This window comes from Pan troglodytes, chromosome 15 (genome assembly GCF_028858775.2).
Source record: "Pan troglodytes isolate AG18354 chromosome 15, NHGRI_mPanTro3-v2.0_pri, whole genome shotgun sequence".
Lineage (NCBI taxonomy): Eukaryota > Metazoa > Chordata > Mammalia > Primates > Hominidae > Pan > Pan troglodytes.
Genome location: NC_072413.2, coordinates 103,189,326 through 103,216,123, shown reverse-complemented (window position 1 = coordinate 103,216,123; position 26,798 = coordinate 103,189,326). Strand labels below are relative to the sequence as shown.

The 26,798-nt window shown below is 65.6% G+C and overlaps 2 protein-coding genes across 6 annotated transcripts in view; both read left to right on the top strand.

Moving 5' to 3' along the window:
- The first annotated feature begins 583 nt into the window (after positions 1-583).
- On the top strand, positions 584-8,910 carry NUDT14 (nudix hydrolase 14). Of its 2 annotated transcripts, none has more exons than XM_001141720.5 (5): positions 584-774; positions 4,157-4,200; positions 4,865-4,929; positions 5,121-5,358; positions 8,588-8,910. In XM_001141720.5, the coding sequence occupies exons 1-5, from the start codon at positions 694-696 to the stop codon at positions 8,826-8,828; spliced, it is 669 nt and encodes a 222-aa protein (XP_001141720.1). In that variant the 5' UTR covers positions 584-693; the 3' UTR covers positions 8,829-8,910. The 2 variants fall into 2 exon arrangements, with proteins under 2 accessions (XP_001141720.1, XP_016782325.1); XM_016926836.4 differs by lacking the exon at positions 584-774 and adding an exon at positions 836-1,188.
- Positions 8,911-13,407: 4,497 nt separating this feature from the next.
- The window catches only part of JAG2 (jagged canonical Notch ligand 2), a 25,707-nt gene continuing 12,316 nt past the window's right edge, over positions 13,408-26,798 (top strand). For all 4 annotated transcript variants that reach the window (XM_054666341.2, XM_054666343.2, XM_054666342.2 and 1 more), the window contains exons 1-5: positions 13,408-13,492; positions 13,740-14,090; positions 23,833-23,890; positions 25,610-25,861; positions 25,976-26,036. In XM_054666341.2, the coding sequence (XP_054522316.2) occupies positions 13,427-13,492; positions 13,740-14,090; positions 23,833-23,890; positions 25,610-25,861; positions 25,976-26,036 (788 nt within the window). In that variant the 5' untranslated portion in view covers positions 13,408-13,426. The remainder of the gene's footprint in view (positions 13,493-13,739; positions 14,091-23,832; positions 23,891-25,609; positions 25,862-25,975; positions 26,037-26,798) is intronic.

The window sequence follows — 26,798 nt, the reverse complement described above, 5'->3', positions numbered from 1 at the left end:
AGCTCCAGAGACAGCGTGGCAGCTCCCAGCCACCCTCGCCACCAGGAACCTCGAGGGGAGGCCCCCTCGGCCCAAGCTCTGGCCCCTCCCGCTCCCTACTCTCCTCTCCCCTAGCTTCCTTCCAGGGCCCTCTCTCTTTGGTCTCCTGTGATTCTCTTCCCGGGCCCACAGTCCCTCCCTCCCTGGGGGGCTGCCCAGCCACCGGCCCCGCCTGCGGACCCCTGGAGTAACTTAATCTCGGGGTTGTGGTCCATCCCCAGAGTGGGGAGGCATCCGCTCGGCCCATCGCACCCCAAAGCTGCAGGCCCTTGGCTCCAACCACCTCCAGGCCCTCCCTCCCCCAGCCAAGAGGTCCCGAGTCCCACCCAAGCACTGTACCCCGGCCCGGCTGGCCCCGCCCGGCGGCCGGGGTCGACCCGGCCAGTCCTTCCGCCGGGCGACGCCCACGTGCCTGCGCGGCTTCCCTGGCACCGCGGCGACCAGCGCCCCGAGGCGCGCGGCACCCGACAGGTGGCACCTGCGAGCCCCGCCCACCTCGGCCGCCCCGCCCACCTCGGCCGCCCCGCCCCGCGCGCCCACGGAGCATGCTCAGAGCCGCGGTCACGCGCCCGCCCGAAGGCTCCTGTCGGGACAGGGCGCCGCCCCGTGTCGGCCCCCGCAGAGCTCGCGGCCCCCGCCTGTCCGGGCGCCGCCATGGAGCGCATCGAGGGGGCGTCCGTGGGCCGCTGCGCCGCCTCACCCTACCTGCGGCCGCTCACGCTGCATTACCGCCAGGTGAGCCCGCGCCCCCGCGTCCCCCGCGCCCCCGCCGGCGGCCCGGCCCACGACCCGCGCCCCGCCCACCATCTTCTGCGCTGCCGGCCCCGCCCCGGAGCCCCGCCCCCGCCTCCCGCCGATCTCCCGGGCGGCCGCTTGTCCGCCAGCCGGATCGCGGGTTCCCAGACCCAGTGAGCCCCCAGGCCGGGGAGGGACATCTGAGGGGGCACCACTCATCCTTTCAAGGAAGCATTGCTGGGCCCCATCCTTCCCGCCCGCCCAATCCGACCCTCTTGGCAGTGGAACTCCTTGGTTGCCCTGGGGATCAGGGAAGGCTTCCTGGAAGTGGTGGCTTTCATGCTACCACTTGAAGGAGGAGATAGCTGGGCCGAGGAGGAAGGAGCAAGGAGTGCAGAGGCCGGGCGCAGAGAGGTAGGAGAAGGAGCTGAGTGAGAACGTGAGAAAGCCTCTCAAAGCAGACTTTCTCCGTGGGGTTTTTTCCAGGGAGGGCACCTCCTTGGAGTCTCCATCTGCCTAAGCTCAGCCTTCCCCACCTCCTAGGGTGTCACCTTCTCCCATGCCAGGCCACGGCACAAGAGGCTGTATTGCCTCACTTAGCACCAGGCACATGGTAGGTTCACAAGGAATATTTTGTTTTGTTTTGTTTTTGAGACAGGGTCTTGCTGTCTCCCAGGCTGGAGTGCAGTGGCATGATCACAGCTCACTGCAGCCTCAACCTCCTGGGCTCAAGCGATCCTCCTGCCTCAGCCCCCGCCCCAGTAGCTGGGACCACAGGTGCACACCACCACACCTGGCTAATTTTTAAATTTTTTTGTAGAGACTACGTCTCACTGTTGCCCAGGCTGGTCTTGAACTTCTGGCCTCAACCGATCCTCCTGCCTTGGCTTCCCAAAGCATGGGGATTACAGGCATGAGGCATATGTGTTGGGTGAAGGAGCTGCTGCCATCCTTTTCCCACATCCAGTGGGTCACTGAGTCCCGGGCCGTCTTCCTCCAAGTCCAGCCCTGTCCAGTTAGGGCCCCACCTTTTGCTTGCATGCCCACCTGCCCCCAGCAGATCTCCCCTCTGCCAGAGCTCCTCCATGCCATTAAGGCAAAGACCACCTTCCTGGTCACAGTCAGTCCAGCCCCCCAGCCTATCAGGTCAGGTGGTCCAGGTCGCAGTGCCTCTCTGCCTGCCTGCCTCCCTCCCTCAGGGGGCATCCTGTCCCACCCATCACATCCAGGACTCTGCCCCTCACCATCCTTGTGAAGCCCTCTTGGCCCCCAGCCTGAGAGAGGCCCTGTGCCCCTCACTTTCCCTGTTGCGGGAGTCCTGTTGGCTCTGGAGGACAGGGGATCCCTCTCCCCAAGGCGAAGCTAAGCTGGTGGTGCTGGCAGGGGGCAGCTGGGATTAGTTGGGGTACAGCAGGTGGGGACATGGGGTCACTGCCCTTTTCCCTGACGTTGGCCATATGGGATGCCTGCTTGTGGCTGCACAGTCCCCACAGGGCTGGGTCTCAGGCAGCAGGTACAGGCCCAGGCAGGTGCCCTCTGTGGCCCTGGTGGCAGCACTCTCTCCCTCACTTCCCGTGAAGCGCTCAGGGCAGCCCTTGCAGCCTCAGCGGGCAGCCCACCGGCACAGCTCTGCTGAAGGGTTCTGGTGACCAGAGCTGAGCTGGTGCGGGCCGTGGCTGTGGTGGACACGGATGTAGGCTCAGGCTGGGCGGCATCTCCTCAGGGCCAAGGGACATTGGGCTGGATGCTGGCTGCCACCCAGGGGCAGCTGCAGCCCTCAGCTTTTTGCTGCGTTCAGCCAGGGGAGGCCTGTGATGTCAGGCAGACCAAAGGCAGGGGACCCCTGTGGCTCTGAGGCGATGGGGTCTTCTTTGCACCCAGCCCTGCCCCTCCCTCCCAGGCCTCAGCAGCCTCCCTAAACCTTCCTGCACCTTGACCTGGCTGGACCTAAGGGTCTGACATGCTTTTGACCTTGAGCTGAGAGGGTCCTTGAGACCTGCATGGGGTGATGTTACTCGGGGGGAAGCAGTGGTGGGGAAGGGGCATGGGCACAGCAGGCACATGGCAGGCTGTGGGCAGGGGGCTTCCCTGGAGCCTGCTCTGGCTGGGTGGTGGCTCTGGGGTGGCTGGATATCAGGCAGGCCTGGGCTCGCCTCCCGGGAGTGGTACCCCACGGCCTCTCGGGCTGCCTGACCTGTGCAGGACGCCGGCCCTCCCTTCCCTTGGAAACCGGTACTCTCCTCCCAGGACGCCTTTGCCTCCCGGCCAAGCTCAGAGGGCCTCTGCGCCTCTGCCTGCCCAGAGTCCCTTCCCTCACTTCCGTCACCTCCTCCAGAAAGTCCTCAGGAAGGCTTCTTCCCTCTTCTGCAGTCCTGGCTGCACTTCTGTGTCTCTGCTGCTCAGACCTCTTGTCCATTTCACAGCCTGGGCAGAGCCCCTGGGGGGGGATGAGCAGCTGGCCTGGGCCTCAGAGTGGCAGATGGGCTGTGCGTGCCGGAGATGGGACCCCGCGGGACCCCAGGCCCAGCCCCCAGGATGGGAGTGCATCTCAGAATGCATCAGTTCCAGCCTTCCCCAGCAGGCCCAGCCCACACGCCTGCCCACCCTGCCTCCTCCGTTCACTGAGTGCCACCCAGGGTGCAGGGGCCTGCCAGGGCGGTGTGCCCAGCGTGGGGGAGTGGAAAGGTGGAGGGTGGCCACAGGAGATCAGGACCACAGGGTATGTGGGAGAGTCGAGGGCAGAAACTGGGGGTGGGGGTGTGTGTGGGGGGGTGCCGAGCCTGGTCACCATCACAACAATCACCGAGTCCTGCAGTGCGATCTCCTACCTGGCTGGGGCGCCACCCTTCCTCATCTGCTCCTGGTGCCAGCCCCTCCTGCCACCCTTCCCCATCCACTCCTGGTGCCGGCCCCTCCTGCCCTCCTGTCTCCACCTGTTCAGTGGCCCAAGGAAGCTTCAGCAGGAAAACCTGACCTCTCCTCTGCCTGCAGGGCCCTCCTGCCCTGCTGTGAGGGAGTCACACCTGCCCTCCCCGAGCCTCCATGAGCCTTCCTATACTTGGTGACGGTGTACGTCTCTCTGCAGCCCCTTGTGCTCGGTCTGTGCTGGGCAGTGTTTCATGAGGTGCCTGGACACCTTCCCTGCCCTTTGCCCTGGTCTTCTGCCTCACTCCTAGGGTATTAGGCTGTCCTTGACCTCCCTGCCCCTCCCAGGCTGCTTGCTCCTCTGCCCACGGGAGCTGCAGTTCCTGGCTCCCGTGGGCCCAGGCCACGAGCCGATCTCCCTGGTTAGGAGTGGGTGCAGCGGGTCTGTGGCCTCCTCGGTTCCCCGAGCACCTCCGCCCATCCTGGGACATTCTAACCGCTGACCTGCCCCTTCTAGAATGGTGCCCAGAAGTCCTGGGACTTCATGAAGACGCATGACAGGTGAGAGCCTGGCCCAGCCTGGCCACTGGGGAAGCCCCAGACTGATGTCCACGGGGACACTGGGCCCAGGGCGAAGGTGCCCTCTCCTCCCTGACGTTGCTGTTCCCTGCGTGGGCTCCAAAAGTCCCTTCTCTCTGCCCGGCCTCTGGGTTTCCTATCTCTGAGGGGTCAGCCTGAGGCCTGGGGGCTGAGTCAGGTCTTTGCTCAGGCCACCGGGACCATGATGGTGGGCAGGCCCTCTCAGGGCAGGGAGAGGCCATCCTGGAGCCTTTGCCCCTAGCATCCAGGGTCTGGGCTGGATGGCGACGTGGCTCGAGGAGTGTGGCTGGTGGGCAGCTGCTCAGTGAGGGCCAAACGTCCTGTCAGTCACCCGGCCGCAGCTGCGAGCACCCTGACCTACTCAGCTGCCCGTGTGTCCTTCCCTGCCCCCCGCCTCCCATCCTGCCAGCTGGAATACAGCAGGTCTGGGTCCTGGCCAGACTGTGACCCTGGAAAGCTCTGGTCCCGCCTGGGCCTCAGCCATCCTATCTGAGCAAGGGGCCTGACCTCCCTGGGCTGCTGGCAAGGAGGTGGGATGGCCACGCTGGGAACAGAAAGATGGGAGGTGGGGCCCCACGAGGGCCAGTGGAGTGCTTCTGTGCTGAGCCCCTCCCCCCGTACACAGCGTGACCGTTCTCTTATTCAACTCTTCTCGGAGGAGCCTGGTGTTGGTGAAGCAGTTCCGGCCAGGTGAGGCCAGCTGGGGTGGGAAGGGGATCTGCAGGGTCACCTTCAGGTCCCTGTGGTCCTGAGGGTCTGAATACAGATGTGGGAGGGGGCTCCAGGGGAAGCTGAGGCCCTGGGAGGGGGCCTGGCTGTGTGGGTGACCTGGAGGTGGCCACCACGTGGCTGTGAGCACAGTCTGGCTTCTTCCCACGCAGCTGTGTATGCGGGTGAGGTGGAGCGCCGCTTCCCAGGGTCCCTAGCAGCTGTAGACCAGGACGGGCCTCGGGAGCTACAGCCAGCCCTGCCCGGCTCAGCGGGGGTGACAGTTGAGCTGTGTGCCGGCCTCGTGGACCAGCCTGGGCTCTCGCTGGAGGAAGTGGCTTGCAAGGAGGCTTGGGAGGAGTGTGGCTACCACTTGGCCCCCTCTGATCTGCGCCGGGTTGCCACATACTGGTGAGTGGGACCAGGCCCTCAGGCCTGTGGTGTGACTCAGGAGATGGGAGAGAGTGAGGGCCCCGTCCCTGGGAGTGTGCAAGCAGGATGGATTCCTCCTTGTTTTCCAACATGGGATTAGGGGAGGGTTGGACCGAATGCACCTCAGATCCTAAGCCAGGCCAGAATCTGGGCTCTTGGGGCTCTCTCTGCAGCGTCTCGGCCCCATGCCCCCAGCCTGCGGCCCCCAGCCGTGTGAGGCAGGCCGGGTGACAGCTGCTGCTGACAGGTGCCTCTACTTCCTGTAGGATTAAGACCGGGCGCTGGGGGTGGGGGTGACTCACAGCTCTGTTCTCAGAGGGTGGCTCAGGAATGAGGGAGAAGCTGTGTCCTGGGCTGGAGAAGGGGTGGCTCCAGCTCTCCTGGGGAACAGGCACTAGAGCCTGTGCTTTGGGACCTGACCCACCAAACTCGAGGCACCAACTCCTGCCTCGCGAGGGCTGCCAGCTGGGGTGGGGTTGCCTTCCCAGGACTAGATGTTGGTATGAAGCCCATCCACTTTCCCAGGGATGCTACGATGGGCTCCTGACCCCAGCTGAGGTCTTGGGGAAGGAGGAGGGTGTCACAGAGACCCCCACCCCCACCAGCTGAGCACCAGCCTCTGCAGCCTCCTCCAGAGGCCAGGGCCTGCTCCACTGGGAGAAGCACCGGAAGTCTCTGCACCTGTCAGCCTGGCACATGGGCCACTCAGGGTTGAGCCTGGGGCCCTCCTACCTCAGCAGCCTCAAGGACTTCACCTGGGCACGTTCCTGGCTGGGTGGGTGGACTCCCAAGTTAAAGGCAGCATTTCCACGCTGGGCCAGGCACGGTGGCTCACGCCTGTAATCCCAGCACTTTGGGAGGCCGAGGCAGGCGGATCACCTGAGGTCAGGAGTTCGAGACCAGCCTGACCACATGGAGAAACCCCGCCTCTGCTAAAAGTACACAATTAGCCAGGCGTGGTGGCAGGAGCCTGTAATTCCAGCTACTCGGGAGGCTGAGGCAGGAGAATCACTTGAACCCAGGAGGCAGAGGTTGCGGTGAGCCGAGATCGCGCCATTACACTCTAGCCTGGGCAACAAGAGCGAAACTCTGTTTCAACAAAACAGAATTTCCATGCCGAAGGGTGGACTTGGGTGTGAAGGATGGGCCTTGGTTTTCTGCAGGTGTCTACCCCGTGGCGGGCCACGCCCACTGTGCCCCCAGCTCCCCAGCCCATAGTACTGAGCACAGCCGGGAGGCATGGGAGGGGCTGGAGTCCCCTTGGTCCCCCTGGAGGAGGTGGGCCTGGGCAGAGGGACCGCATAGGCTCTCAGGGCAAGTGGTCAAGCAGCCCTGGCCGCGGTGGTTCTACTGGTACAGCCTCTGGGCCACAGCCTGATTGTGAGGGTGCTGGGGAGCCAAGGAGGGCTCTGGGAAGTAGGCATCCTGCTTAGACTTGCATCGTGAAGAGCAGGTCGTGGCTTCGGGGATGCAGGACTGGAGATGCTGCTGACTACGGGTCAGGGTGTCTGTCTCTGAGGGCCTGATGGGGGGCTGGACTGACAGCAAAGTTCACCCACCCTGTGGCAGGGCCCGTGGCTCCCTGTCTCTGATTCTGGAGGTGAGCCAGGCCTCTTACCTGCCGCTGCAAAGGACAAGGCCCAGGGAGGCAGTCAGCTTGGGGCGTGATGGAGTGAAGTTGGAACGTGCCCTGGGGTGGGGGAGGCGTTGCCCAGCCTGGCTGGCAGATTCCTCTCAGCCCGGGCCAAGGGCCGGGCCTGTCTCCTTCACAAGCCGGCGGAAACCGGGGCTGGAAACCCCAGACCCGCCACTTCCCTCAGAGGCGCAGCCGTGGCCGCCGCCGGAAATGGGCCATCAGGAAGGGGTCTGCGGGAGGTGAGGGGCTAGAGGGCAAGGAAGCAGCTGGGTAAGGTCGGTCTGGGGTGAGTCCCCCTGGAGGTGGGGAGGCCTTGGGGGGTGGAGCATGGAAGCCCCCCGTTCTGTCCCTGCCCCTGCATGTTGGGCACATCTCAGAGGGCGGCCTCTACCCTGCAGGCCTCCGGCTGGCCTTGGTTCATGGCACCCGACAGCCCCTCCTGCGGCGAGCCAGGGCTCCCCCACCCCCTGGTCATCTTCCCAGATGCCCCTCAGTCCCGTTTCTCCCCAGATCCACACCTGGCCCTCCCCCTCCTGTTCCAGAATGCAGCCCAGCCCCTCTGCCATCCTGTCCTCCCAGCCCGTGGTCTCCCTCCACACATGCCAGTCCAGGCTCCTTCCCTTCGTGCCTGACCCCTCCTGGCTGCCAGCAGCCCCCTTCTGGCCACTGCCCACTGAGGGAGGGGGCTGCCTCTCACCCCTCCCCAGCCTGGGCCACTGGGCCTGGTACTGAGGACCTCGCTGCCACCCCACCCCACTCTGCCATGCTACGGTGGGGGGGTGGTCAGTGCATGCTGTTCCTAGTCTGAAACATGTGTCCTGTGGGTGCCTGGTGGGGAACCCTTGCGGGAAGGCCTGGTGGGTTTGTCCCTGCTTCCCAGCCAGCCTGTGTCCCTGGGTATGGGCTGGGGTCTGGCATGGGCCTCTGCAGCTGGCCACAGACTGAGGGGCTCCAAACAACACTGGGAACAGCCTCAGCGTATCTGGTTGGGGGCTGCAGACAGGGGTGGGGTCTTCTGCTTGGCCTTGACAGGTTGCAGGCAGGTTGTCAGCCGGATCTGCAATCTCATGGGGGCTTGGGGTCTTCCCGGCTCACGAGGTTATGGCAGAATTCAGCTCCTGGTGGCTGGGGACTGGGTCCCACCTCCCTGCTGGCTGTTGGCCCTTCCCAGCATGGCGGTTGCTTCCCCTTCAGGGCCAGCAGGACAGGTCTGAATTTCTCCCTTTCTGGCGTTGAAACACCCTCTGGAGGGCTTCGTGATCGGGCCATGCCCGCCTAGGATGCTCTCCCTTCTGATGAGCTCAAGTCACTGGTTAGGGTCCTTAATCACATCGACAACACCCACCCCACCTGACGAGTACAACCTGATCAGGGAAGGGATGCCCTGCTGCGGGAGGGGCCACGGGCGTGCACACCAGGTGGGAATCCGGGTGGGAGAGGGCATCCCAGAGTCCTGCCTACTGGAGGGCTGGAGGGAGCAGAGTGGAGAGGGTGGGTTGGAGGGTGGTAGAAGGGCCAGGGGGCCAGCGGGGCCAGCGTGGGTAACTCAGCAGACCCTGTCTCAACCCGTAGGTCTGGAGTGGGACTGACTGGCTCCAGACAGACCATGTTCTACACAGAGGTGACAGATGCCCAGCATAGCGGTCCAGGTGGGGGCCTGGTGGAGGAGGGTGAGCTCATTGAGGTGGTGCACCTGCCCCTGGAAGGCGCCCAGGCCTTTGCAGACGACCCGGACATCCCCAAGACCCTTGGCGTCATCTTTGGTGTCTCGTGGTTCCTCAGCCAGGTGGCCCCCAACCTGGATCTCCAGTGAGACTCCAGGGTTCTAGACAGAGGCCAGTCTTGGCCACTCACCCCACACCCCGCGGACCCCAATAAAGGCTTGCATAGCTCCAGCTTCTGCCTGCTGGTTCTGAGCTCTGTGACCAGGGCCTTGGAGAGGACTGGGGAAGGGGCGGGAAGCAGTGACCCTGACCTGAGATGGCCCTCGGGACATGGCGAGCTCTCCTGTAGGAGGAGTAGCTGGTGGCAGGCCATGCGGGTGGTTGCTGTGGGGCTGAGGACAGGCCTGGGGATGCCATGGGCAGGGCCAGGCTGTGCCTCCTCTTGGAGCTGGGAGGGGGGTCCGGGACTCATGGAGGGTGGCATGGCAGGCCTGGGGGTGGGCCTGCTGGTCACGGGGCTGCAGCATGAGCTGTGCTCACGAGAGTGGTGGCTGAGCCAGTCCTCAGGAGTTGGGATGGGGTGGGCAGCACTGCAGGCTGCACGCTGCAGGGAAAGTATGTTCCCTGCTCCTGGGGCAAGTGAGGAGTCCCCACCCTGACTGGGGCTGGGCTCGAGCCACTCCACAGGAGCCCGGAGCCAAAGCTGCCCTGTGTCGGGGGCCCCAGTAGCTGATCCGTGCACCCCCAGCCTTGGAAGTTTTCCAAGGGACCTTCCTCGGCCTGTGGGGTATGCAGAAATGTCTGCAGGCTTGCTCCAAGAGGAGCAGGTGGCGGCACAGGGTGGGGACACAAGGCCAGTGGTCTTGACATGGGCCAGGTTCCTGGTGCCAGCCCGGTCCTGGTCCCGGGGCACGGCCTCAGCCTGGGCCGCCCAGCACCAGGCTCTACTGGCCCCTGAGCATCTCTGGCCTGTATGCCCTGGCCTTGCCTTCTGACCTGTCCTGAGGGTGGGGCTGTGGGAGATGCGTGCAGCTCAGAGCTGCTCCCCAGGTGCCCAGAATGCTTGTGAGGCAGGAGGGGACCCAGCTCGCCTGGTCTGCTTCCTGGGCCACAGGTGCACAGTAAGGGTTCTGCAGGTGAATGGGTGTGTTGGCACTGGTTGTGGGCATTCGAGGGCACTGCTGGGCCATCAGTCTGCGGCAGGATTGATCCGCTCCTGGACATCATTAGGTCCAGGCTGTGGCTCCCAGGAGGAAAGTAGAGAAGGAGACAGTGAAGTGAAGGGAGCCTCAGTACCCTGCAGGGTGGCACCCTGGGCAGGGAGGTGGAGACTGACCCCCTGTTGTCATCCAGCACAGTGCTGGACAGCCTGGCATTGGAGGCTGTCCTGAGGAGGCTGTGCCTCAGGGGCCCACAAAAGCAGTGCCACCTGTATGCAAATGCTGGCTGTGGCCCAGGTGGGGCCCTGTGGGCATCAGGAAGGCCAGCGACAGGGCTGCCGGGGAGGGGCTGTCAGGTATGGGGTGTGTGCCAGGGAGGGGCTGCCCTGTATGGGGTGTGTGGGTCTTGGCCAGCCTCAGCTTCACTCTACCCAGATGAGGCCCCAGCAGGACATTCACAGGACAGGAGCTCTGCCTGACCCACAGCAGCCTTGCTGTGCTGCCCTTACCAGCAGCCTGCCTGGTGACACCACGAGAGTGCGATGGGCCCTCCGGGTTGACCAGCAGAGGCCTCCCACTACCTCAGAGGGACCTCTCGCAGGCACCAGGTGGGTCTGGCCCCTGAAGCACTGAGGGGACAGGTGACAGGGCACCCGGACCTGGGTGTAGTCCAGCCCCTCACTTTGCTCCGCAGCCCGATGGGGTGGGTCAGCAGGCAGTGCTGCCGGGCCTAATGGAGCTGGCATTGATTTCCCGGCACTGGAGGGGGGGTTGTAACCGGAAACTCCCCTCTCTGTCTGCTATATTTAGCACTGCAGGACCCAGCGGAAGCACAGCTTACTCTGGAGCCTCGCCGGCTCTGTCCAAACCCCTGGCAGCCCGTCCCCAGCCTGGTCCCCAGGACTGCCCTATGGGCCCAGAGCCCCTGGCCAGGCTGAGCAGCTGCACCCTTGCCCTCTGCATACAAGCTGGGCACCGCCCAGCCCTCAGAATGGGAGCCCTCCAGGCTGGGGGACGGGTGGCTCTGGGAGGCTGGAGGGTGCTGTGGTCCAGTGGGCCCCAGAACAATGACGAGGTCCCTTACTAGAAGAGACCAGGTAGCCTGGTCTGGTGAGGGTTGGGGCTGGAGCCCTGGCCACCACTGATCTCAGCCCCTCACCCCAGCAAGGTGCAGCAGGGGGCAAAGGCGTTTTGTGAAATATGCGTGAGGGGCGAGGGTTCCCACTGCTGCCTTCTGGAAACTCAAACCAGGGTCCAGCTGCCTGGCATTTCTGGCTCAAGGGCTGCTGAAATTCCTGCAGGGAAGGGACCCCCTCTCCGATGCCTCCTATGTCCCCCTCCTCCCCAAGGGCAGGTGCGGCCACCTTCCTGACCTGGGTCCTCTCATGGACATCATGAGGTCTGGCTGACCCATGCCCGTCCACGCTCTGGTGGCCCCCTATGCCAGCTTCTGTATGACTTGTCTAAGTCCTCTGTCCACCCCCGGGCTGGGGGCTCCTGAGGGTGTGCAGGGGCGGAGTCTCCCTCGTTCACCACTTGGCCAAGTGCCCAGCAGAGGCACCCAGCACCCCCTCCCCCACCATAGTGGGGCAGTGGGCGCAGGTGGGGATGGAGCCCTGGGCCTCTGGAGCTGGGCAGGGGGCTTCTCTGTCCTGGGGCTTCCCTCTCTCGAGTACCCGAGTACCTGACCCCAGGCCAAAGCACAGGAGAGGTGGCATCTCCACAGGGAGCCCCTCCCCCCGTAGGCGGTAATCACTGCCCACACACCGGAAGGCAGCAACTGGAAGGCTCTGAACACAGCTTGGATTCTCTTGTTTGGTGGGGGTCTCTGTGCGGGCCTCATCCTGGCTTGTGTCTTAATCCCCACGAAGCCTACCCACCACCAAGTTTGGGGTGGGCACTCTGAGTGAGCAGAGCCAGCTGAGGCGGGCATGGGGGGGCTCCGACCCACCCCTTTAGGGACCTTCAGCTGAGCCTGCGGCCTGGATCCTGGAGGGGCTGCTAAACAGGGATGGAGCAGGCAGACCCTGCGTATGGGGTGTTCACAGGCCCTGTGCCTCCAAAGCTCTCTTCCTTCAGCCCTCAGCCCCAGCACCATGGTGGCAGTGACTTGCTCCAGGCTGGGGGGCTGCACAGCCACCCAGCTCCGGGCACAGGGCAAATTTGTGAGAGGAGCTAGGGGGAGAGAAGACAGCTCAGTTATCATGGGGATGGGTTGAGGACCCCTCTGGACCATATGGGGATCTTTAACCACCAAGGTGACCCCTAGCTCTGGAAAGGACCGTGCTCACTGGAGGAGAGGAAGGTGCCATTGGTTTTGACCCTGTGGAGGAGCTGCGAGGTCACCCAGGGAGAGGGCAAGGAGGTGACCGCAGAGGATGGGGTGTGGAAGCCTGGTGACCAGGGCAGCAGTGGGAGGCCTCTCTTGGGGTAGCCTTCAGGGACAGGCACTGCCAACTTTTGTTCCCCATTTCCCGCCTCTCGCCCCCCAAGCCCAGACCTGAGTTTGGAGGGCGATAGGCGGGAAACGGGGAATGCGGCCTGAGCATTTCCTGAGGGCATGGCCTGGCTACCTCGACGCCAGCGCCGAGCTGAGCAGTCTGCACCCTGGAGCATTTGTTGACTGGCTGCATGACCAGCGCGCCTCGCAGAGGGGAAGGCAGGGGCGTCGGAGGGGCGCAGCGCCCCCTGCAGCCGGCGTGGAGGCGGTAGGAGCGGCGCGGAGAAGGGGAGATTCTCGGAGGAGGTGGGGGGCGCGCAGTAGGGGCTGGGCCCGGCTCTGGCCCCAGGGCCGCGCCACGCCGCGTGGGGGCCGAGCCCTGATCAGAGTAGGAGGCGGCATCTCCTCTGGGACTGCGAGGAGCGCGGCGGTGGCGCACTGATGGGAGGGGACCACACGGCAACCCCGGGGCGCCCCACCCCCGGTTTCTGACACCCGGCAGGAGCCCAGGCGGAGGAGGGGAGGCAGCTTTGCGGCGCCGGCGCCCGCCTCGCCGACTCACGCGGAGGTGTGAGCGGGGCCCCCGCGGCCCGCGCTGACCCCGAGGCCCCGTGCCCCCGCCGCCCGGGCGCCCTGGGAGGCGCGCGCCGGGCCGGGGCGCTGGCAGGCGACGCCCTCCACCGCCTTTAAAGCCTGGGGCGCCCCCGGACCCCCCCCGGCCCCACCCCGCGGCGCGGCCCCGCCCCCTCATGCATATGCAGGTGCGCGGGTGACGAATGGGCGAGCGAGCTGTCAGTCTCGTTCCGAACTTGTTGGCTGCGGTGCCGGGAGCGCGGGCGCGCAGAGCCGAGGCCGGGACCCGCTGCCTTCACCGCCGCCGCCGTCGCCGCCGGGTGGGAGCCGGGCCGGGCAGCCGGAGCGCGGCCGCCAGCGAGCCGGAGCTGCCGCCGCCCCTGCACGCCCGCCGCCCAGGCCCGCGCGCCGCGGCGCTGCGCTCGACCCCGCCCGCGCCGCCGCCGCCGCCTCTGCCGCTGCCGCTGCCTCTGCGGGCGCTCGGAGGGCGGGCGGGCGCTGGGAGGCCGGCGCGGCGGCTGGGAGCCGGGCGCGGGCGGCGGCGGCGGGGCCGGGCGGGCGGGTCGCGGGGGCAATGCGGGCGCAGGGCCGGGGGCGCCTTCCCCGGCGGCTGCTGCTGCTGCTGGCGCTCTGGGTGCAGGTGAGCGGGGCGGCGGGGGCGGCGGGGGTCGCGGACGGGGCACACCGGGCCGCCCCTAGGGGCCGGGCGGGCACTGCCTGGGGCCGCCGTGGTTCGGAAGCCCTCGAGGCTGCGCGCGGCGGCTGGGGCTCCGGGCGGGCGCGGCTGGGTGGGGGCGGGGCGGCGGGGCCTGTTCCCCCACCCCTGGCGCCCGGCCCGCCGACCCCGGCCCGCGCCTCCCTCCGCTCTCCCGCTGCCTTATTTTTAGGCGGCGCGGCCCATGGGCTATTTCGAGCTGCAGCTGAGCGCGCTGCGGAACGTGAACGGGGAGCTGCTGAGCGGCGCCTGCTGTGACGGCGACGGCCGGCCAACGCGCGCGGGGGGCTGCGGCCACGACGAGTGCGACACGTACGTGCGCGTGTGCCTTAAGGAGTACCAGGCCAAGGTGACGCCCACGGGGCCCTGCAGCTACGGCCACGGCGCCACGCCCGTGCTGGGCGGCAACTCCTTCTACCTGCCGCCGGCGGGCGCTGCGGGGGACCGAGCGCGGGCGCGGGCCCGGGCCGGCGGCGACCAGGACCCGGGCCTCGTCGTCATCCCCTTCCAGTTCGCCTGGCCGGTACGTGCGCTCCATCCCCCGTGCTCCAGCCCTTCCCTCTCTCTCCGCGCCCCGGCCCCGCGCGCTTCGCGACCCCCAACACCTGCGGCCGGGTCTGCGTGCGAGCCGCGCGCGCCCAGGCGGGGCGGGGCCGGCAGGGGGCGCGTGCTCTGGGGACTTGGTCCGCGCCTGGCCACGTGGGCGCGCCGGGGCCCCGGGGCCACCGGGAGCGGGGTCGCGGCGGGGGCGGGGCGGCGGCGTCCCGCGTGCGCGGCGGTGTGCGGCGTGTGCCTGCGTCGCCCTGCGCGTGTCTGTCTGGGTGGGGAGGCGAGGCGAGGCGCCCCGGTCCCGGGCAGGCCGCGGAGGCATGTGCGCAGCGCGTGCTGGGGCTGGTCTAGGGCAGGCCCTGACTGAGCCGCCCCGGGCCCGTGGCCAGCCTGCGCCTGCCCTGCAGTTTCCTGGATGCCTGGGGGGCACGGGCGGGCGCCGTGGGACCTAGGCCCGGGAGAGCCTAACGCCTAACGCCTAACGCTTATGTCGGCAGAAGCCCCCGATGCTGACCCAAGATCGTTCAGAAGCAGAGATAGTGGATCCTGGTGCTGTGACCTTCTGTGGCACTGCCCTGTTTGTGGGTTTTTTTGGTTTTGTTATTCTGGAGGGACAGAAGCTGAGTCGGGGCTGTCTGGTCTCCCCTGGCAGGTGGCCAGTCAGGCAGGAGCCCTGGCCTGGGCGTGCTGGGAGGAGGGGTGGTAGGGGTCCAATGTCACTGGGAAACAGGTACTCATCCCAGTGGGCTGGCGGGAGGGTAGTGGTAGGTGGGCAGGCTCAGGCCTCGGGCGCCTTACCTCATTGCCTGGAGCACGGCCTTGCCCTGGTGCCCAGAGGTCCTTCCCTGCTTGGTCATTGTGCTGGGGGCCTGGAACTGGGTGAGTGCGGGAATGAGAGCACCATGCAGACCTGTGATCAGGGAGTAGATGGATCTGGGAGCCAGGAAGTGGCTCCAGTCAGCAGGAGGCACTGGAGTGTGCCCACCTGGTATCCTGGGCCCTGAAGTGATTGTGAGTTGAGGGCAATCCCTGCCGAGGTCACGCCAGTTGGGCCTGCCGTGTGTGGCTCCCAGTCCTGTGCTGTACCTTTGCAGCCCTGGCTGGCGGCCTTGCCTGCTGCCCCCATCCTCACCCCTTCCTGAGCTCCCACCCGTGGAAGCTGGCCACGGTCTCCTCTGGCCATGTCCTCAACCCGTGAGCACCCCGCCGAGTATCCCTTGACCGGGGGGCCCCAGAGAGGGGAAAGTGTCCCCCAGATGGAAAAGGCAGGGGCGGGCATGGGAGGGCCCAGGCAGTTGTGAGAAGCCCAGCCCCTCGCCCCCACGGCGGCGCAGCAGGCAGGTCTGAGCAGGGCCCGCAGCCTGTCATCTGCACCTGGGCCTGAGCCAGCGTGGCCCCACATCGCTACCTGAGGATGTGTTTTCTGCTCGAGTTGGCAGCAGTGGGTGTGGGGGCAGGGAGGTCTTGGAGGAATGTGGCGGGCTATCGCGTGTCCGCCCTGGCTCTTCGCCCCGCTGGCCAGCCGGTCAGGTGTGGGATGGGACCGGGCAGGCCCTTGCCTTCCTTGGCGTCCGGGCACTGGGTTTCGGGGCCAGCTCACCTCCCTGCCTCTTGCTTCCAGCCGGTTCCTCGAATGCCCCAGGAGGGGGCAGGCGGCCTGTCTCTGGGTTGGGGGCCAGGGCAGAGGCATAGCTGCGTGTTTGGGGGCAGCCCTGGTCTCCTGCCATGTGGCCTGGCTGCCGGGCGGGAGCTGTGCCGTGATGCCAGCACCCTGGTATTTGCACTCGGGCGGCAGCAGTCCGTGGCCATGCTGCCCTGGCTTGCTGAGGTCCAGCTCTGTGCTGTGAGCTGAGGTGTACTTGGCTGTGACGGGAAGGCAAGGACCGAGTTCAGGCTCTCTGGGACCTGAGGAGGGGTTTCAGCCTGGAGGCTAGGGTGGCATCCTGCCCAGGCCCGTGGGACTTTTGGGCTCCTTGGAGTAAAGGGAATGAGAGGGCCTTGTGGAAGAGGAGTGGGGGAGTCTGGGCTCTGCATTCACCCCCTCCGCCCCCTGTCCCCTGAGTGACTCTCCCACCCTGTGGTCTCTGCTGTTGACCCAGGCCTGGCTGGGTGGCCCTCTGCCCCCTGGCCTGGCTTCTTGTGGCCGGGGTCTGTGTGCTATTACTCATGGATCTGTGCTGGTCTCGGGCTCAGCTTCCCTCAGTGGGTGGGCCCAGGGTCTTGAATGTGGAGAGGTGGTGGACCACATGCCAGCAGGCTGCCTGGCTGCCCCTCCTCTCCTGGCTCCACCCCCAGACATCCCCAGGAGGCCGGTGTCAGCCTGGGTTGGTCCTGGTGCCTGGCTTGTAGCTGGCAGGGTGAGGCCACATTCTCCCAGTTGCGTGTGTGCACGCACCCCGGGTGCTCTGTAGGCATGGCAGGTGGTGATGGAGGTTCGGGGAGGAGTAGTGTCATGCTGGGGGCAGCAGGGAACTTTGCTCTGGGGCCTGGTAGGTGGCAGACCCAGGGGACACCTGCTGGCTGAGGGAGGAGCAGGGTGGTGGCAGTTGGCCGTGACCTGGGCAGCCAGGGCCCCACCCTCAGAGGTGCAGCTGGAAGTCGTGCCTGCCTGGCTGGCCCATCTCTGGAGCCAGGAGCCCAGGAGCCTGCCTGCCAGCGAGGGTCTTTCTTTTTCTGTCTTGGCATGTGTGTGCTGGGCTCCAGGGCAGCTATGCGGGGTGGTGTGGCTGGAGCATGGTCCCCGTGACAGATCTGGGCTTATGAGGAGAACGGGATGGGTGAAGGCCCTGCAGATATAGGAGGTGGGCCTGGGGCTGACCCTGTGTCTGTCAGCTCAGGAGGCCTGAGGTCCTGGGCCATCAGAAGGTCTGAGCTTTTCTCACCTGTGAAAGGGGCACACTGCTGCTTTTTCATTGCGGGTCTCACGAAGTCAGATGGGGCTGCTGGACTCCCAGCTCGGGCTCTGCTTGTGCCCCCAGCCCGGCTCCCAGACCTGTCCAGTTCCTCCCCTTCCCAGCCTTCCCTACCCTCTCCTTTGCCCCCTACGGAGGAAGGTTTTTACAGAGCCCACCCCCTACATCCAGCCCCTCTAGGGCTCAAGGTGGGCCAGGCTGAGGTCTGTGCCTGGGGCCACCTAAGCTGCTCGTGGCAGGTGTGAGGTTCAGCACCACTCTGCTTCCTGTTTTTTCTGAGCTTGGGCTGGGGATGACAGGGACCTGGCCTCCCCACCCTACCTTCAGGGGATCCTGTCTGCACACTGGGGACCACCCCTCTCCTTCCCACACCTTCCCAGTAGGGACCAGGAGAGCTAGCTGGTCTGGTATGGAATGTGGGCATCTGGGTTCCTGTGTTGGGTGGGCATCGGTCTGTTCCTCCCGCCGAGGCCCTGGGGCCCAGAGCCCTGGGGAGAACTCAGGGCATGTCCGCCTTGTACATTGGGGGTCTGGTTCAAAGCTTTGGTATGGGGGCAGGGTGGGGCATTCAGTGCCCAGGCCACACGGGGACCATAGGAGCCAGGGAGGACTGCCCTTGGCCAGGGAGGATTGGAGAGTGGGCTGGGGGTTTGTCGCTGGTCCCTGAGGGTGGGCTGAAGGGTCAAAGCCGCAGCATGATAGGAAGGCTGGGAGGTGGAGGGGCGGGTTGGGGAGCAGGCGGCAGGCCTGGGTGGGAGGGGACTGCTGCTCTCAGGGCCCTCCTGGGCTGCTCCATGGTGTCTTTATGAGGGGAGCAAGCTAGGCCAGTGAAGGGGTGCTTGTGGAGCCAGGCTTCGGCCTGAGCTGCTGCTGGTGGTGGAGTGGGGGCAGGAAGACAAGGATCTGCAATCCCAGGCCCCAGCCACGGTCGCTATCCCCAGACCCCAGGCCTGAGCGGGGTCCCTGTCCCCAGGTCCCAGGACTGAGCAGGGTCCCTGTCTGCAGACCTGAGGCCTGAGCAGGGTCCCTGTCCCCAGACCCCAGACCTGAGTGAGGTCCCTATCCCCAGACCCCAGGCCTGAGTGGGGTCCCTGTCCCCAGACCCTGGGCCTGATTGGAGTCCCTGTCTGTAGACCCCAGACCTGAGTGGGGTCCCTGTCCCCAGACCCCAGACCTGAGTGGGGTCCCTGTCCCCAGACCCCAGACCTCAGTGAGGTCCCTATCCCCAGACCCCAGGCCTGAGTGGGGCCCCTGTCTGCAGACCTGAGGCCTGAGCAGGGTCCCGGTCCCCAGACCCCAGACCTGAGTGAGGTCACTGTCCCCAGACCACAGGCCTGAGCGGAGTCCCTGTCCCCAGACCACAGGCCTGAGCGGGATTCCTATCCCCACATCCCAGGCCTGAGCAGGGTGTGGCTGGCATCATTTGTACCCTGGGCTTTGTGGCAGGTGCTAGCAGGCCCTGGCTGCCACCGTCTTCACGGTGGGGGGCCTGGGACCTAGAGGGGGTGTGCTGGGGAAGGGGGGGTGCATCCAGGCAAGGCCCTGGCTGGTCTCTGGTGTGGAGCATGGGTGTGTGTGTTCCTGCGTGGGATGGGCTTTGGTCTGCTCCTCCTGCTGCGGCCCTGGGGCCCAGAGCCCTGGGGATGGTGTTTGCCCCCACCCCCTCTTCCCTCCCTCGGGTGACAATGGTGGCAGAGGCCTGGGCCTCTTAGAAGCTCAGGTTTCAGGAAATGTATCTGTGCTTGGAGCTCCTGGCGCCTGCACCAAGCGCTGTGCTCCGTAGGGGGCGGGAGGCTGATGCGGGAGGCCGAGGAGAAGAAACCAAGTCGGGGCATTCGTGGGGCAGCAGGTCTAGGAGGCTGTGTTGGCCTGGACCGTGCAGGGCCCTGGACCTGGGGGAGCCGTTAGCAGGGCAGCAGGTCTAGGAGGCTGTGTTGGCCTGGACCGTGCAGGGCCCTAGACTTGGGTTGCCTGAGTTTTGGGATGCTGTAGATTGGGGGTACAGTGGGCAGTGGGGTGCCGTGGACTTAGGGTGCCTGGCATTTGGAGTACCCTGGGCCATGAGGTGTGCTGGGCCATGCAGTGCCCTGGGCTGGGGGTGCCCTGGACCTACCTGGAGTGCCCTGAGCTTTGGGGTGCCCTGGACTGTGGGTACACTGGGCCATGGGGTGCACAAGGTTGTGGGGTGTACTGGATCTAGGGTGCCCTGGGCAGGGGGGTACTCTGTACTTTGGGTGCCTTGGACCTGAGGTGTCCTGGGCTTTAAGGTGCCCTGGACCTTGGGGTGTGCTGGGCCATGCAGTGCTTTGGGGCTCTGGGGTACCCTGGGCTTTGGGGTGCCCTGGAACTGGGGTGCCCTTGGTCTTGGAGTATGCTGGGCCATGCAGTGCCCTGGGCTGTGGGATACTCTGGGCTTTGGGGTGCCCTGGACCTGGGGTACCCTGGGCTTTGAGCTGCCCTGGCCTGGGGTGGAACATCTATTGTCTTGTCTGCCTGTCCTCTGGCTTGTGCCGCTGCTGTTGCCCCTGCCTGGGGACAGGAGGAGGGGTTTAGACTTAGCCTTGAGGGTTCGGGCTGGGGAGGAGGCAATCAGATGGTGGGAGATGAAGTTGGGCTGCGGGTCTGCTTGTGCGGTGGGGGTGGGTCAGGCCGGGCTTGCAGGGAGAGGCTTAGCTGGGCCTGCAGGGGTGAAGCCCTTCCCCCTTGGCCTCCAGAGACTGGGCAGGGGCATAGCCCTGCTAGGCTGGCCTTGAGGGAGGGCCTGGGTTCCTCTCCCTGCTTGCTGGGGAACCTGGGCAGATGATGGGTCTCTCACCTGTCCCCAGACCCCCAGCCCACACATCGCCTATTGCCCCTGCCAGCGCCAGGCCCACATCCCCACATGTCCCAGCCCCGTTCCTAGAAGGGCAACATGCCCCCCAACCCCCGCCCAATCCAGGCCCTATAGTCCCTCCTGTGTTCTAGGGGTTTGGTGTTGACAAAACCCTGTCCCAGACCATGGCCCGCCAGGCAGGAAGGACAGGGGTGAGAGGTTGCTATTCGCAGAGGAGGCAACTGAGTCCTGGAAGGATGGGGGTGAGAGGTTGTTATTCACAGAAGAGGCAAATAAGTCCTGGAGGCTGGCCCCTAGGGAAGAAGGGGAGCTGGGAGGGCTGGCAGGTGGGGTGAGGCAGGTACCGCCCCGTCAGCCAGCTCAGGTTCACTCTGGATGACTTCCTGCCATCCAGGTGTAGGGACCCCAGCTGGCGGGCGGTGAGGCCCTGTCGGCGGGCGGGCAGGCACACGTCCCTGCGGGAGCAGGTAACCGGAGCCCTGGGCTCAGGCGAAGGTGGCAGTAATCTTACCTGAGTGGCTGGCATGAGGTTTCCTGGGAGTCGAGAGGAGCTCCCTGCTGGCCCTGAAGCCCAGGTGTGGCTGTGCCGGGAGACCGGGTGGCCTGGCTTTTCTCTGCCTGCCCCGTGGCCAGAGCTGCTCTCAGACCCATGCTGGCCCCATCCTCTGACCTCACTATTGCTGCTTCCTGGTCCTGCTGGTTCCTGTCCAGCGGCTACAGTGACTGTTAAAGCCTGGTGGGTCCCAGTCCTCACTCAGACCCCCAACAACAGACCTCACTCAGACCCCCAACAGACCTCACTCAGACCCCCAACAGTCACCCACTTCGCTTAGCCTCAGGAAGGAAGTCCGTGCTGGGGTCTGGATCTGTGGTATGACCCCACTGTCCCCGTGGGCTATGCGTTCTCAGCCCCTGGGCCTTCTTGTGGGCTCTGCCATGCAGCTCCTTCACTTCCTCATGCCCTGCAGCCTCAATCCCAATGCCACCCGTTCAAAGCCTGGCCTGGCCTTTTTTTTTTTTTTTTGAGATGGAGTTTTGCCCTCGTTGCCCAGGCTGGAGTGCAATGGTGCGATCTCGGCTCGCTGCAACCTCGGCCTCCTGGGTTCAGGTGATTCTCCTGCCTCAGCCTCCAGAGTAGCTGGGACTACAGACACCTGCCACCATGGCTGGCTAATTTTTATATTTTTAGTAGAGATGAGGATTAACCGTGTTGACCAGACTAGTCTCGAACTGCTGACCTCAGGTGATCTGCCTGCCTCGGCCTCTTAAAGTGCTGGGATTACAGGCGTGAGCCACTGTGACCCATTGGCCTGGCCTTATTGGAACAACAGTCCCTGCCCCCTGTTGCTTTCCCCGAGCCCCGCTGGCTATAGGTTGCCGTCCTTGGTGGCAGAGGCATGCCTGCTGTACACTTGATGTGAACGAAGGAAGGAAGGAACGAAGGAAGGAGCCAAACGCCAGACGCCTGGGAAGCGGCTGGGTGCTCCAGGTGTTACCAGGGGTGGGGAAGGGCTTGGCCAGGTGCAGCTGCGAGGGTGGTGCTCCAGGCAGACGGGTGGATAGGCTGGGGTGGGTGGGTGGGGGTGGGCAGGAGCCTTGGGAACCCCAAGGGTGCTCTGAGCTGAGAGGGTGTGGACAGAGTCCTGGTGGGGGTGTGGATGGAGCCCTGGGGGGTGTGGATGGAGCTGACGGGGGTGGTTTGTGGACAGAGCCCTTGGGGGGTGTGGACACAGTCCTGGGGGTGGTGTGGACAGAGTCCTGGGGGGTGTGGATGGAGCCCTGGGGGGGTGTGGATGGAGCATGTTGGGGGGTGTGGATGGAGCTCTGGGGGGGTACGGATGGAGCCCTGGGGGGGTGTGGATGGAGCATGTTGGGGGGTGTGGACGGAGCTCTGGGGGTGGGTGTGGACGGAGCCCTGTTGGGGGGTGTGGATGGGGCATGTTGGGGGGTGTGGATGGAACTCTGTGGGGGTGTGGATGGAGCCCTGGGGGGGTGTGGATGGAGCTCTGGGGTGCTGTGGATGGAGCATGTTGGGGGGTGTGGATGGAGCCCTGGGGAGGTGATGGAGCCTGTTGGGGGGTGTGGATGGAACCCCGTTGGGGGATGTGGATTGAGTTCTTTGGGGGTGTGGATGGAGCTCTGGGGGGTGTAAACAGAGCTCGGCGGGGGGTGTGGACGGAGCCTTGGGAGGCATGTGGATGGAACTCTGGGGATTGTCTGGCGCCTGTAGGCAGAGGTTTGCAGGCCCTGGTGACCTCAGGGAGCCCTGGAGATGGGCGGGGACTGGGCCCCGTGGCCTGGCGGGGCCATGGCGGATGTGGGAAAACGGGTTTAAGGGGAGCTTAAGAGGTGGGATTGAGGGTCTGTTGTCAGCTCGACGTGGCTAGGGAGGGTTCTAGGAGCGGGTTGGGGATGGCCCCCCACTTCCATCCTGTGCTCCTACCTGGGTGAGCCTCCTCGGGCCGTCCCCGGGTGTTCTGCAGGCAGGGGCTCGGGGGCGGGGCCAGGGTTGCCCAGCTGTGAGTGAGGCCCAGGGTGAGCAGTCGTGTTGGGCCCTAGTTGTCTGTATTTGAGGGACAGTCGGAGGTGTGGGGCGGGGGACTGGGTGGGGGTCCTGGAGGCTGGGCTGGGTGTGGCTGGTAGCACGTTGGTTAGGGGAGGGGCTGGACGTGGGAGTGCAGTCTTCTGAGACATCTTGGGAGGCCAGGCCTGTCCTTAGCTGGATGAGGCCGAGGCACTGGGACGTGCGTGGGGTGGGCGGCAGGTGAGGACCAGGGAAGGGCTGGCAGGCGTGGGGTTGGGCCTTGCTGGGGAAGTGTGGTTTTCCCCAGCTTAGCCAGGCCTTGGGGCTGGTTGGATGGGGGTGTGCTGAGGGATGGAGTGAGCCTGGCCTGCCTGGACACTGCCCAACGCAGCATCCCCCCGGGGTGGGAAGCCAGCAGGCCCTGAGGTGACTCAGCCCCAGCCCCCTCCTCTGGGCCCCACCTGGAAGGAGCCAGGGCTGGGCTCAGGGGTCAAGAGCACACCAGAGGTGGACTGGGGGGTTCCTGGGCAGTGAGGGCTGAGAGGCTGTGGAATGTGGGTACCCAGTGCTGGGTAGTACAGGGCATGTCCCGGGGGTCCCACCTGTCTGAGCACGTCTGTGAGTGATGGTCTCCGTGGGCTGCACTAGGCGGAGCAGGGGGCCAGCCCTGTGGTCTCTTTGCTTGGCTGACAGCATCGCCTGTCACCATGGCTGGGGTACAAGGGCCAGGTGGCCCGGGGGCAGAGGGGGCATAGTGGCCATGGTCTGAGGCTGTGCTGGGCAGTCCCAGGACCTCTTGGCCTCAGTTTCCCCAACTGTACCGCAAGGGCCCCTCCTGCCACCTGTTCTGTGTGGGGGTGGAGGTAGGTGTGGGTTTGGCTGTGTGCCGTGTGCCTGTAGGACCTGAGCTCCGGCCTGTTGGGGCCTCTGGCTGGGTGCCCTGTACTTGGCCACCCCGTGCACTTGGTGGAGGCCGCCAGCGTGGTGATGGAGCCCCACGTTCTCCCCCGTGGTCACCCCCAGTGAGGCACCAAAGGGCGTTCCACCGGAAACGCTCGGGTCCCGGCTGCCCATGGGGCCCCTGTCTGTGGCCACTCCAGCCAGGCTGCCCTTTGCCCACCTCTCCCCCCGGTCGCTCTTCCTGTGCTCCGTGCTGACTTGAGCCAGCTCAGGGCAGGCTGGGCCTCTGGCACCCCAAAGGTAGGGAGCCCAGGCCCCTGAGCCTGCGTGGCCTGGAGGGGCAGTCTCCCTCCCTTGAGCTGGGTCATTTTTGGGTCTGCAGAGGATGTGGCCTGATGATGAGGAGGGTGGTGGGTCCCTGGCTGGGGAGGAAGGGCCAGAGCCTGGCAGACCCAGGGGCAGCGTCTGAGCCCTGGGCCTTGTCCCACCCTGAACGAGGTAGGCAGGTGTGGCCTCAGGTACCTGACCCGCCTCCCCATGTCTGCAGCGCTCCTTCACCCTCATCGTGGAGGCCTGGGACTGGGACAACGATACCACCCCGAATGGTGAGTGAGCCCTGGGCCAGGTGGCAGCTCCTCTCAGCTTCAGGGTGCCTGTGGCAGGGCCCAGCTCCTCTGCCTGCTTGGGACAAAGCCTTGCTTTACCCTGAGGATCATGTGTGCTGTTTCCCTTTTTGCTTTGGCTGCCAGGAAGCTCTGCCACGTTTGGGACTTGCAGAGCTGTGCATGCACTCTCTTCCCCAGTCCTGGCTTTGCCTATGTTGTTCTCCTCTTGGGTGTGCTCTTTTGGGGCCCATGGCAGTGACTTAGTGGAGGGGACACCCTTGAGTGTGTCTCTGGCTTTGTGGCCCCCTCTGCTTGTCTGTACTGGAGCATGGAGCCTTGGTGGCCCTCTCCCTGAGGCAGGGGCTCTGCAGGGCCCTGCAGGGGTAACGGGATGACTTCCATGGGTGAATGCAGAAGCACCCACAGGCCGAGGGAGCAGCTCGTGTGAAGGTCTGGGCAGGAACCGGCTGGCTGTGCAGGGGGAGCAGCCGGGGCCGGGCTCAGATCATGGAGGCTGGCAAGCCACTGAGAGGACACGGGCTCCGCCTGGCACGCTGTGGCTGCCTTATGGAGGGTGGGCTGTGGGGCCAGGACACAGACCGAGGAGGAGCTGCCACGTGAATCTGGGCGTGTCAGGGTGACTTGGACCAGGGGCAGTCTGAGGGGGTGAGAGGGGCTCTCAGAAGTGGAGGCATGGGGTTGGCCAATGGGTTGGAGGAGGGAGAGCGGGGCCAGGGCATCCTGGCTGCCAGCAGAGTGGAGGGGCTGTTTTCAGGGCAGGGACGGCGGTGGGGGTGCCCAGGTGGGGAGCAGCAGCTGTGGGGACCCCAGCGGCTCAGGGCAGGGGTGTTCCCTGAGGGGGTGGCAGAGAGACAGGTGGGCTGAGTCCCAAGCAAGGTCGTCAGGGCTCTTGACAACGTGAGCCTGGAGAGGCTGGGGCGGCCGGGAGGCCCCTTGGGGAGTGGGTCAGCACAGTGTCCTCCCAGGCCTTGGCCCGAGGCGGGAGAGGTGGGGTCTGGAGGACCCGTTCACCTTTTATTGTGCAAAACGTCGAGCCTGTGCTGAAGCGCAGGGACCGGCATCACGGACTTTGCATACCAGCGCCAGCAGCTGTGGTGCCCCTGGCCCCTGGTCTCCCGGTGGCTTACTTAAAGTGAGGCTTAGACAGCGGGTCACGGAACCTATGCCTGTCTTGGGGGCCTGAGGGGAGGCTTGTCTTAAGGTGGGGACGGTAGTGATGTTTGGCACTTCTGGGAGCAAGTCACAGCGCAGGAGAGGGGAGGGCAACTGGGCGCCATGCCCGTGCTGTCGAGGGCTGGACACGGCGCAGGTGGGTGCAGGTGTTGGAGCAGGGCTGCAGGTGGGTGGGCACAGGTGTGGGACATGAGACTCACGCCCTGGCAGCAGCCGTGCCTTCTCTGTGGAGCCTGTGGTCTCAGCAGCTCTCCCTGCAGGACCCCTAGCCCCTAGCCGGGCCCCCTGACCCTCTGCGTTTAGGGTGGGAGCAGGGGCGCAGGCTTGGTGGCGGGAGGGATAGGCCTCTCGGGGCCCTGAGCTTTCTGTAGCAGCCTGGCCGGGGGCTCTGCCCTCGGTGTGCTGCTGCCTGCTGTGCCCCGGCCTTGCAGCAGCTGCAGGCTTCTGCCCCGTCCTCGTTGTTCCTGGAGGACGCCTGGCCGGGCTGGTTTCTCTGGCCTGTGCTGACTCTGCCGCCTCCCCAAGAGGAGCTGCTGATCGAGCGAGTGTCGCATGCCGGCATGATCAACCCGGAGGACCGCTGGAAGAGTCTGCACTTCAGCGGCCACGTGGCGCACCTGGAGCTGCAGATCCGCGTGCGCTGCGACGAGAACTACTACAGCGCCACCTGCAACAAGTTCTGCCGGCCCCGCAACGACTTTTTCGGCCACTACACCTGCGACCAGTATGGCAACAAGGCCTGCATGGACGGCTGGATGGGCAAGGAGTGCAAGGAAGGTGAGGGGCCGCTGGGCCGCGTGGAGGGCAGGGAGGGCCTCGGGCAGGGCCCCGGGCACAGGCCTTGCGGCCAGGCTGGCTGCAGCTGTGCCTCTCGCTCCTCTCTGTTCGCAGCTGTGTGTAAACAAGGGTGTAATTTGCTCCACGGGGGATGCACCGTGCCTGGGGAGTGCAGGTGAGTGTGCTGCCGGCCCGTCTTTGCCCTCCCAACCTTTGCCCTCACATCCTCACTGGCACACACAGCCTTGCTGTCAGGAGTCGCCCGGAGCTGGCTGGAGGTCGGGCACACAGCTGTGAGAGCCGGGCCCTGAGCTCGGGAGGCTCCTTAGTGCAGTAGGTGCGTGTCTGAGCATGGGATGTGTCTAATGGCGGCAGCCATGTAAGGACAGTGAGGAGAGACTGGGGAGGCTGGCTGGACAGTCAACGTCACCAAGGGGCAGAGACCCGGAGGCTGCAAGCCACCCAGAGATGGGGCATGGGCAGAGGACACGGTAACCCTGCCCATGGGGAGGGGGTGGGCGGCGAGCGGCCGGCAAGTGACACCAGCAGGCGAGGGGCGGCAGAGCAGACCAGTGGTGGGAGCTGAGGCCTGCAGGACCAGGGACAGAGGAAGGGGCTGCTGGCAGGTTTGTAGCCGGGCAAGGTGGGTGGAAGGGCTGTGGTAGCTGTTGAGTGGGGAAGCACCAGACGGGAGGCTGTGAGGGGGAGGCTGCTGTGGGGCACATGGGGGTGGTGGGGGAGGGGCCAGCGGGATGGGGAGAGGGGTCAGTGGAAGGGGGAGAGGCGCACGGGTCCTGCAGACATCCTGGGGTGGAGCCCAGGGGTTTGTGGATGGATTTGATCAAGGAGGAAGGGTGTGGAGTCAGGGAGAACCCCAAGCTGCTGAGTAGCAGAGCCATGGTGGCTGAAGGAGAAATGCCACAGAGGAGCAGGCGGG

What these genes read in the sequence shown, in the direction of transcription:
- NUDT14 (XM_001141720.5), top strand. Translation starts at nt 694, where the DNA reads ATGGAGCGCATCGAGGGGGCGTCCGTGGGCCGCTGCGCCGCCTCACCC. An exon ending in TCACGCTGCATTACCGCCAG is followed by an intron (nt 775 to 4,156) that starts GTGAGCCCGCGC and finishes TGCCCCTTCTAG; the next exon opens with AATGGTGCCCAGAAGTCCTG. An exon ending in GGTGAAGCAGTTCCGGCCAG is followed by an intron (nt 4,930 to 5,120) that starts GTGAGGCCAGCT and finishes CTTCCCACGCAG; the next exon opens with CTGTGTATGCGGGTGAGGTG.